Below are 11,353 nucleotides of genomic sequence, written 5' to 3'. Positions count from 1 at the left end.
TACCCCCCCCCCCCCACCAGGAAGGACCAGCCCCCTTTGGCTCACAAGGGGCTCTGAAAGGTATTGAGGTACCTTTTGGCTGCCCCTATAGAAGTCCCTTCTTCCTGGGAAGTTTCACCCACTCATTGTATAAGGGCCTCCCCAAAAGTACCCAGCAATGGGGGACAAGACAGGAGAATGTTTCACAGCTTGCGTAAACAGAGATTCCTTTTTGTGCCATGCACTATGAAGCACCAGAGCCAACTCTGTGCTGCTAATCAGTGTCCAAAACATGGCTCCAAACCCTGCAAGTACAGAGAGTCCATCCCTGCAAGAGACCCCGTAAACTGGTGATGGCTCTTATTGCGCCTGCTAGAAATCTTGCTCAAAGCTGTACCACTATCCTCAAGTACTTCTGTGCAGAAGAGCTCAATCTGTCCCTCCGTTTCCCCTCCCTAGCTGCAACAAGTTTTTTCTGAGGCTGGAGACCTTTCAGAAAGATGACAGGACTCTCCCATGGTATCTACACACTTTCATTACTAATTTTAGTGTATGAGGCTTTCCCCTAGGCTGGGGAAAAAGGGGCCCTAAGTAAGAAATCCCACTAAGGCTCCAGCACATCGCAATCCTGCCTGCCCCACCCCCAACAACTCTTCCAGGCAGTGGGACCCAGCCAGAAGCCATAGCTGATACCCAAGGTTATGTTGTTAAGTGCCCCAAAATACATACTCCAACTGGGTAAGAGCACCCCAAAAGTTTCCTCTCCTTCCCTGATGGTACAGGGTACTTGAATCCTAGCCCTCTGGTTCCCAAGTACCGCTGCTCAGCTCTGGCCTGTATCCTCCAGCACGTAGAATTGCTGCTGTGCCATTCTGCACGACCGCAGCTGGGCTATTTAAAGACCCAGGCAGATGCAGTGCCAACGTGCTGAGGTTCAGGATGCGGGGATTAACTCGAGACTGATTCCAAACGAGGAGCACAAGTAGCAGGACGTTGGGCTATGTGGGGCTTCAATTATTTAACAGCAAATGTGGCCTGTAGCCCTCAATTCATTATTCAGCATCTCATTAAAGCAAAGTACAGCTAGAAAGCTGGACCCCCAGCTTGGAGCTAGGCTGGCATCACACGCAAGGGCAGTCAGGAGTGACGCATGCGACTGCAGTGTGTGCAGCCTCCATCTCCCCACTGACATGCTGTCGGGGCTTATGTTTGGCCATGTGCCCCATGTGCTGTTCATAGCCTGTGGTGTCTGCACAGAGCTGGACAGGTCCAGGCAGCGTACATTGAGACAGCAGCTTGCAAAATGCTTCTGCAGTGTCCACCACGGGCATGCAGCTTGCACACTTACCATGCACAGCCTGTTAGTGTCAAATGTCTCTGGCTCATTCCAGCAACCAGGCCTTACATTTTACAGTGCAGCATGTTTGCCGTGGGGAGGTTTAGATTGCATCTAATTACGACAGGGAGGAGAGGGCCATCAGTTCAGTAGCTACTAAATTGGCTCAGTGAATTAGTTGCTCTGAAGAGAGGTTACAGTGGGTGGGGTGAGGAATGTCTGCGGCAACAAAGAGGTCAATTTGTGCTACTGTTCCTTAGTGGGTGGGGAGGTAGAAGAGGTGTCACTCGGATTCAATGCGACTTTGTAAGCAGAATCTTAAATCATGGATCGGCTTCAAACCCCCTTCCCCTGATATCCGTTTCCTACTCCGCGTGGGAGAGCCAGCCGCAAGAGGAAATTTCTTGACCGTTTCCTCTATGCAAGGCTCACAACCAGGAAACTAAAGGCACAGCCCTTGCTGTGCTCTTCAGAGGCCAGGCAGGAAAGAGACCCAATGGCAGAAGAGAGGTGGCAGCCAACAAGTCTGACCAAGATAAAGGCAGAGGGATGGCAACAGTCAGGTGAGAGCAGATGGCGAATGGAAATGGGGTTGGCGTTCTGGTACCTCTCTAAGTTCAGCCGCCCCTGGATATGGTGCTGCTATCAGTGCAGCCATCTTGTCACAACTGCCCTTGGCTAGGGACATCTGGAGTCTGAATGTCAACCCCATCACAGCAGTTCCTTTTCCCAAAAGTAGTCTAGCCTCCTGGAAATGAATTCATGGTGAGGCTGAGCTCAAGCCAGTCACTGCGAGAGGCACTAGCATCCGAGTACCTTTGCATTCCCACACGCACACCGTATCCTGCTACTAGCAGCACTTCTGCTTCTGCATGACACGCACCCGAAGAGCATGACATTGCTGTCAGAGACGGACTACGTGCATCCCGGAGTAAACGCAGCGGAAGGCAGCTGTTCAGAGCGTTACCAGAGCAGCCTGGGTAGTTGCCAAGAATAGCCAGTGCATCCAAAACCTTGCTGCAGGGGGCTGGAAGAGCATTGACTGAAGGATAGAAACAAGCCCTCTGCCCTAGCAAGGTGTCGCCAGGCCTTTTGTGAAGCCAAGTTAACGAAAGTAGAAGCCACACATGCATGTAGCTGTTTTGACTGTGCAAATATTTTTGTTCCCAAGACAAGTGGCTGTCTCTTCAGTTTTCCATTCTGTCATACCCATTTCTTACCAAGGGCAGCTCAGACAGTTTTCCTGTTCAGAGATCTCATCTCCAGAAACAAATAACCCTTCCATACCCAGCACAGAGCCCCCAGCAGGCAACTTGAAGAGAGTCTCCCTGGGGTCCCAGTTCCGACCCATCGGATTGTGAGTGGGAGCCCACTTCCCTGGTCCTGACCTAAGCATCATCCTTTGCTGAGAGCAGTGGGGCGCAGCCAAATATTTGTTATATAGGCTAATTTCCATAGCAGTAGTCATGGTTGCAGACTGTTTGTACAAATCACCAATATTCCCCACCCATCCACCCTGATCAGTGACCATTACAGAGGCTGACATGAAAGGGCTGATACTTGGCTTTCTTGGTAGTCCCTGGCACTTCTGGGCACTAGAAGTTCTGGTCTCTTTCCTACGGGCCCTCTAGGGCTGTGCTGGAAGGTTGTTTTTGCTGGAGTGCAGAGTCATTTAGCCCTGTAGAGTGCCGGAGGTTTATCCATGGGACTGGCTGGAAAAAGTGGAGGCAATTGAGAGAAATTGCCTAGGCTTGAGAAAAATCTAGCTCCCAGTGTCTGATTGAGACACCCCAGCTGTATAATGGGATTTTGCCCTTGTAACCAAGGCCCACTTCCTTGAACACACAAACAGATGAGCCGAGTCAAACACAGAGTCCCCCCTGCCACTGCTTCCCTCTCCCTCTGCTTGGAAAAGTGGCTTTAGGCTACAAATATCTCATGTCATCCCCAGTGGTAACTGAATGACTTGGTCTTTGTTAACCAGTTGGTTATTGCTGTCCTTTTCACTCATTCCCAGAGCAGGTACTCTGCAGCAGAGGAGTGCTTGATGTGGAGAGGAGTACGGCAAGCCAAGTACGATGTGCCAGGCCACTGAAATCCACATCTTATACATTAGGCCTTGCCCTGTGCCCTGACCCTTTTACCAGCAGCTTTTTCTGAGATCACTCTGGGTATCTGTTAAAAGGAGAGGCATAAAATGCTGCTTGCACTGGGCAGTGAAACTTGTTAATGCCTTTATAGGCAGAAGCAAAACTAAGCATGCACAACTCAAGTACCTGTGTGCTATGTCCAGTTCTCTGCCTGCTAACTAAGAGCTCGTCTAAACTTAGCTCTTGCTGCTTTATGCAGTATTAATGATTCAGCATTCCCATGGTGTCATCACAGTTGTGCTGTTGCATCTCACTTTTGCTGGGGCACAGAAATCAGCTAGGTTGCTGCAAGGCCTTAATGCCGATAAATACTGCTAACTCCTCGTTAGCACAACTGTAACTGTTAGTAAAGAACAAAAATATTTTTTTTCTTTCTTGGCTACCATCTAATCAGGATCAACAGACAGACAAGCCCTTACTGACTCCAGTTAAGTAGCAGAGTGCACACAGCTAAGGGAGTGCATGCCAGATGCTTTTCTGTCCCTTAGATACGCAAAGCTAAGTATATTCAGCAGAACCTTACTGGCAGCTTTTGGCTTAAGCCTTCAGAGACCTTCTTGTACACTTGACGTGACTGTCCTGCTGTTGCTGATCTCTGTGTCTAACGTCCCTCCCCCTTGTCTTGTGCCTCCCAGGTGAGAGAATCCTGGGCTATGCCGAGGAACCCTGCTATCTCTGGTTCGTCATGGAGTTCTGTGAAGGGGGCGATCTCAATCAGTACATCCTGTCCCGGAGACCGGACCCAGCCACCAACAAGAGCTTCATGCTCCAGCTGACCAGTGCCATCGCCTTCCTGCACAAGAACCATATTGTGCACAGAGACTTGAAGCCAGACAACATCCTGATCACGGAGAAATCTGGTGCCCCTGTTCTCAAGGTGGCAGACTTTGGACTCAGCAAGGTCTGTGCTGGTCTGACCGCTCGGGGCAAGGAGGGCGGGAACGACAACAAAAATGTGAATGTGAACAAGTACTGGCTGTCGTCAGCCTGCGGCTCTGACTTCTACATGGCCCCCGAGGTCTGGGAGGGGCACTACACAGCCAAGGCAGACATCTTTGCCCTGGGCATCATCATCTGGGCCATGATTGAGAGGATAACGTTCATCGACGCAGAGACCAAGAAGGAGCTGCTGGGGACCTACATCAAGCAGGGGACAGAGATTGTGCCTGTTGGGGAAGCGCTGCTAGAAAACCCAAAGATGGAGCTGCATATCCCTCAGAAACGCAGGACTTCCATGTCTGAGGGGATCAAACAGCTCTTGAAAGACATGTTGGCTGCTAACCCACAGGATCGACCTGATGCCTTCGAGCTTGAAACCAGGATGGACCAGGTGACGTGTGCTGCTTAAAATTCAGGGCAAAGCAGCCGTGTTTTGCAGATGGGTAAGTGCTTGGCAGTTTGTGACACCTTCCTTTCCTCCACTGCACCACCCTTGCCATTAGCTGTTCTGTGCAATGGGACAGTGCAGCCTTTTCTGTTCCCAGAGCTCTTTCTGTACTGGCTCATCCTGAGAACAACTTCCTGAGTGGTTTCTTTCACCTTCCCTAGTTAAAAGAAAACTAGAAATAGGGGCTGGAAAACAGAATGAGCAGCATTTCCCAGTGCTCACCAGACCCCTTAAACACTGGGAAGGAGTGAGAGGGTCCCTCCTTCCCTCACTGAGCAATTGGTGACTGTCTAGTGAGTGAGTCAAGGGACCACACACTAAGCAACTAGGACAAAAATCTCTACTCTGCTTTTTTCAGGGGTCCTACAGGGAAAGAATCACACCCCCCTGTATCAAGATGCATGCATGAAAAGACAGGTTCAACCTTGGCAGTATCTACTCAGTGTTTCACTTACTGATATATCACTCCTGAGAGGAGTCCAGTCCCTTGCTGTTGTAGGAAGCCAAGTTATATCATCTCATTCATTACCTTATCAAGCTGCATGTTGAGACTAGTTTCAACAAGCTGGAAGGCTGTGGTAGGCAGCTATCTTTGTATGGGAGAGCAGCTGGCCTCTACCTGCAGCCAAAGGGTGAGCAATCTGAGAATCCCCCCCACATTCAAAGACTGCTTGAGGTGACGCACTGAAGGCTCCCTGCACTTGGAGACCTACGTTCCATTCACCAGGGTGTTTTAAAGTGAACACCTCTTATCTACTTCATCCTCCTTCCACATCCAGATACCCTCAGTGCTTATCTCAATCTTAGCTTGGTCTTACGAACCTTTGAAGCTGGCACCCGCTTCCAGCTGCAATGTATTATACGCCCACCTGCTATAATGTTGAGTTATTTGTCCAAAATCTTTTTCCTACTGAAGCACCAAACCAGCTGTGCAGCCTGCTCTGGAATGCACTGGATAAAGTGACAGAGGAGTTTGAAATGCACACTCTTTATTTTTCACTTGCTTTCACTGAGAAGGAATGTAGTTGGTCTTGTTTCATTTCCATGCTAAATAAGGGACTTCCTCTTTGTGAGAGACACCACTTGTGCAATGCCAGGAGAGAACTCCTGTCTCAGGCACGCTTGACATACACAAGCCCTTGCAAGCAGGAAGTTTGCAGGACATTTGTACTCCCAACACATTGCTCCCAGCTCATTTTAAAATGGACCCTGCGTCCTTCTAGGCTTGTAGTTTGAGGAAGCATCCAGTAACTCTGATATTCAGAGTGGAAGCTCTGCTTTCTCCAGTTTTAATAAGAGACCTCGAGGACCATAGCAGCCAAGAGACATGGCTGCAAGACTTGTAGAGCTGAGCAGTGTGGTAATCAAGGCTACTGACCTGCAGTGAGAAGCCTGCCTTCCTGGCAAATCCACTTAGACACATGCTGTAGCTAGGGGTTGTCCCAGCCAAACCCTTGGGTAAAACTGAAAATTACAGCAGTAAGGAGCAACTCAAAACCAATGGCCCTGGGAAGCCTTGATCGCAACTTCCTTGCTCCTGGTTCAGTTGACCTGAAAAGAGCATTGCCGAGATTGTGTAAGAGGGATGTGCCGTCCCTCCCCTTTCTGAAAACGCACCGGTTTGGAACATACCCAGAGAAGTACGTTATTTGGGGCATTTCCTGCCAGCCTGCATTAGCAAGTGACCATCTCCACGAGGCTGTTATTTGCACAACAAATCCACTTTTAGGTTAAGGAATGTGGTTTTGCCCATTGAATGCAAAGATTCTTAAGGAAGACTCCAGGATATATGTGTTCTGGGACCTAGAAACAGAAACATGGTGACAGCAGAACCCCAGTATATCAACCTAAGAGGCTCGGTGGCAGACTTGAGAAATGTTTTAGCAGTCTCACCAACTGCTCCTAGGGTCAGTAGCTACCTGTGGTGCTTAAGCTGTTTTGCTCAGGAAGGGGAAAGAGGTGGCCATCTTCTCCTGCGTGTGCTAGAGACATTATGGAAGCAGTTGCAACACGCAGCTCCCAAGCGGTTGGTGTTTTGCTTCTGCTGCTGCCATCTGTGATCACTCGTGCTGTGCTAACATGATGCTGCCGAGTTACATAACCAGCCCATGCCCTCTGGGGAAAATTCATTCTGCGCATATCAGTGGAATAGTACATTCAGGGTAGCAGACATTGCAGGGACAGTCCTGCCCTGGAGCTGTTTGTTTAAAACCCAGCTGCCTTTTCAGATTCTCCCCTCTGCTATCAGTGGAGGGAGCAGGCAGTGAGTCCACACCGAATATTTTGTTCGGTGGCACAACTGCAGTAGAGGTGGTGCTATCTTATGTAACGGCACAAGTCTAGAAGGACACAGGTTGTATTTTAAAGCAAGCTGGGAGCAATGTGGAGTGCAAGTGCTCTGCAGACTTTCTGCTGTAGCAGCCATGCTCTGCCTTGTCCTGGATAGGTAAGCTGCATGCAGCCCACCTTGCTGCATGCTGGGGAAGTGCTTCTCTGGGTTGTTCACTAGGCAGCATAATAGTGGAGGCCTGTGGTCTGTGAGCCCCTGCAGTCTGCAGACTAAGGGGTCTGCAAAAGATAACTATGGTCAATCAAAAATATGTGAATACCTGCACTTACAATTCAGAGGCATCCACATCTTCATTTGAAATTTTTTAGGGGTCTCCAAATAAAAGGTTGAAAACCACTGATGTAGGCAATCCAGCAAGTGCGTGTGCTACTTTGCATTGAAATAAAGGATTCATGCCTCTTATTTGTATCCTTCATCTTCCCCAGCGTTAGTGCAGCCCTACTAAGTGCTAGGTCAAAGTGCTCAAGAAGCCCGACCGCTTGAATCCTGTACTGGTGCAGCATGAGCTGAGTGCTGAACCTCTAGACACTTCCCACAACTTTTCACTCTGGCCCTGGCATCTTCAGTTGCAGCTTGTGTCATTCCAGACTCAGCTGTCTCCTCCCTACAAAGAATTAAGAACAAGAGACTCCCAGGCTCTGACTTGCTGAAGTTGATATGCTAACATAGCAAACAGTAGCTCTTCCTTGCACAGCCTCAGCCAGAATTTGCACAGCTCTTAATGCCACCTTCCTCTTTGCAACGCAGCTAGAAAAGTTGCTGTGGATCACGCTGGATTCCTGTAGGAGCAGTTGTTTCCCCTGACATTTGTATTCAACATGTACTTCACCCCCCAGAAGTACATAGACTGCTTCCTTGCTGCAAGTGGGTAGGGAATCTTGTAAAATAATAGCAGACATTAAACCTGCATCCTGGGGGTTTTATTCTGCCCGTAAAATGTTATCATCATGTCCTTCTGGTGCCACAGCACTGAAGAAAAGAAACAGTCGGGTCAGCCACTGGAGAAGAAGGTTTCTTTCCTTGCTAAACATCTTGATGTTCCGCTTCCCAGTGCAAGGCTTTATTGCCTAGTCACGCACACTGGCATAACACACCCCACACGTACACTTTTTTTCCAGCCGTGCGCTGGTTTCAAGTCATGGCTGGTGTCACCTATCTTACTACTTTCCAGAAATATTCCCGCAGCTGGGTTCCCCTCTCCCTTTGGTACCAATATGGCAAATTTGGGCAAGTCGTTTATACCCAAATGGAACTCAAGTCAAAATACTGAACTGTGTAGTTATACTCGCAGGATCCTTTTTCAGGTACCTGAGCAGACTAAGCTTTGTAGTCAGTTCCTCTCTACTAAAGTGCCAGTGCGGGGATAAAAAGACACAATAAGATCACATGGCTGTTTGTTATGCAGCCTCACGGTCCACTGCCCTTAGCTCTGGATTATAACACGGACGGTGGCAGGAGCTCACGCGGGCAGTGCTGATGGCAGGGGCTTTGCTCCTACGGAAGCGATCTCGCTGTATTTATCTTTCAAGACCTTATATAACACTGAGGCGCTCCCCAAAGCACTTGAAGCACTGCTCTCGCTCGAGTGCTCTGTGCTATCTTGGAATAGTGTGAAATGCAGGAGGAGGCTTGTACGGAGCAATTAGTGCTGGGCATCGAAACAAAGTGGAGAAGAGGGCTCCTGCTGGCACTCAGGTGCAGCTTCCAGTACTTGGGCTTACGTGACAGAGAGAGGGGCCAGGCAGTAGAATGAGGCAGCTGGGAGCTGCTCTAGTTTTTAATGATTAGAGATGAATTAAGCTTTCTAATTTTAAAACATCTTATAGGCTGGATGGTGTGTGGAGAAGGGAATTAGCTCCTGCATGGCACAGGACTCACGGCCAGCCTAGCCTGGCCAGCTCTAACAATATCCTCTCCCTTCCTTTGCCCTTCTGGACTTAAAAGGAGGGTGAAGAGGTTCATTTCTCCCCTGCTTTGGCCTTTGGACACCTTTCCCATCTTCATTCATTTTCCAGTGACTGTGTACCTGTTTACAGAGGCTTGAAGGAAGATGTTCCATTTCTGTGCAAAACCACGAGAAACTTCAAGCGCTTTGATTTTCCTTTCCCATTTGCTGGCCTCGAGTCCCAAATCAAGATACCATCTCTGTCCTTAGAATATTATTTCATCACTTGGACTCATTTTTCCATAAGTTTTTGTGCACCCTGAGAAGCTAGACAGGGAAGAAACTGCCCACCACACATATGGACCATCATCACCGCCAGAAACCCCTCCACTCTCCCAAGCTTAGTGCCAGCTTTCCCATAAAATCAGAAGCTCCTAATTACAACAAATGCCACTGAACTCCATTAGCCTTACAGACCAAGTGTAACTATATGGACCTACTTTGAGAGAAAAATCAGGACCTAAAAAACAGTTGTGGATGACAGTGTGGCCCTGACCACTATTCAGCTCTGCTCAGGTCTTCCTTCAGCTAAGTGGGAGCTCCACCAAGCTGCCTGCTTTGACAAACCTAGTAGTCGCAGGGTGGACACACAGATGCATGCCAACTTCAGGCTCTCTCTTCCTCCCACATATACTTCCAAATGGGTTTTCTCACTGCTGATAGGGAAAGCATGCCAAACATCTCCATACAAGAACGACAGGATAGGACCTCACACAGGCCATTGTAGAAACAGTGTGGACAGAATAATGTGGGTCTGGCCTTGCTGTGGGAATGCTTCCATGGGGCCTAAATCAGAGCACCACTCACCCTGGGGAATAGCAGTGAAGATGTGCTCTTGCAGAGCTGGGGAGTAAGGAAAAACCCAACAAGTGTCCCTTCTTGAACCTGTAGGATTTCTGCACTCGGGAAAAAGGTTATGATGGGCCAGCTAAGCAGGACTAACAAGCAGCAGCATGCATACCACAAGTGCAGATATCTCAAGAAGAAGACAGGCTTGCTCAGACTCTTATATGTAAAGGCCAAGTTAATTATTCAGTTTAATTTCTACCAGCTTAGACAGAGAAGTGATCCATCCTAGTCAGACCAGGGCAGGATCCTGTGCGCCCGAGGTCAGCTGAGCCCAAAGAACGCAGGGAAATTCCTCCTTTGTTTCCAGTTTCAGACGTCCCTTGGAGCTACCCATAGTTTCCCTCCCTCTTTTTTATAAAGAATTGAGTGACGCCCTCCCAAAAGTGGGTTAAGGTCTATACCATTTCTCGTTCATCTGGTTGACTCTAGTCTTCCAGTTCTACTTAGTTTTAAAAACCAAGGAGCACCACTATTCAGAAGTCTGAGTCTCTAGGTCAGTCTTCTGCAACCTTCTTTTGGGAGTTGAGTGGAGACTGGCAACCCAGGAGAGAGTTTTCCCCATCCTCAGAGCAGGCCCAGTCCTCAGCTGCTAGGCAAAGGGTGTTTCTTCCCCGAGTCCCCTGGATGAAAGGGATAATTGACTCTCCACAGATCCCCGAGTCTGTCTTTCCCAGTGGGGCCACCAGCTAAATGTAGTCTTTGTAATGTGGACGCCTGCCAAGTGGAATGAAACCACAACTGAGTCCCAAACATCCAGCTGCCAGGAACCACCATGGTCCCATTCTCAGGAAAGCCTTCCAGCTCTAGATTTCTGCTCACTGCCAAGGCATCTCTCTCTCTGCTGCTGCGTTTCAGGTCACCACAGGCTAAATGCCATTACTTTGATTTGAAATGTGAGTCAAGGCATCCACGTTTTGGAGAAGGGCAAGTCAAGCAGCAGTTAGTCAAGTTCCTGTGGAGCATCAAGCTGAGGGGTTTTACCTAGCAAAGGAGTTAGACTTTGCTGATGGACCTGACACGACCACTCGCACAGTTCAAAGCCAGTCTGGTTTTAGGGTGAATCCCATCCCTGTAGGGTGCCTGGCAGGGTTTCATTTCTGGGATTCTTTTACTTCGGTCCATCTGCAGCTTCTTGGATGCTGCCTTCAATGTGAGATGGTTTCATCAAGGCCTTTGACACCATCTCTCACCCCATCCTAGTTAAAAAACTAGGTGACTGTGGCATAGATGCCTACACAGTCAGATGGATTGCAGATTGGCTGAGGGGTCGCACTCAGAGGGTGGTGGTGGATGGGTCATACTCGACCTGGGGGGAGGTGGGTAGCGGAGTCCCCCAGGGCTCGGTCCTGGGGCCTGC

At 49.1% G+C, this 11,353-nt stretch overlaps 1 protein-coding gene across 1 annotated transcript in view; it reads left to right on the top strand.

Moving 5' to 3' along the window:
• The window catches only part of STK35 (serine/threonine kinase 35), a gene marked incomplete at its 5' end in the record, with an annotated part of 24,806 nt that overhangs the window by 4,302 nt on the left and 9,151 nt on the right, over positions 1-11,353 (top strand). The window contains one exon of the mRNA XM_019509774.1: positions 4,101-4,847. Within this exon, the coding sequence (XP_019365319.1) occupies positions 4,101-4,813 (713 nt within the window). The remainder of the gene's footprint in view (positions 1-4,100; positions 4,848-11,353) is intronic.

Source organism: Gavialis gangeticus, unplaced genomic scaffold (assembly GCF_001723915.1).
Source record: "Gavialis gangeticus isolate Ggan-Ray unplaced genomic scaffold, GavGan_comp1, whole genome shotgun sequence".
Classification (NCBI taxonomy): Eukaryota; Metazoa; Chordata; order Crocodylia; family Gavialidae; genus Gavialis; species Gavialis gangeticus.
This window is presented reverse-complemented; position numbering and strand designations above follow the sequence as displayed.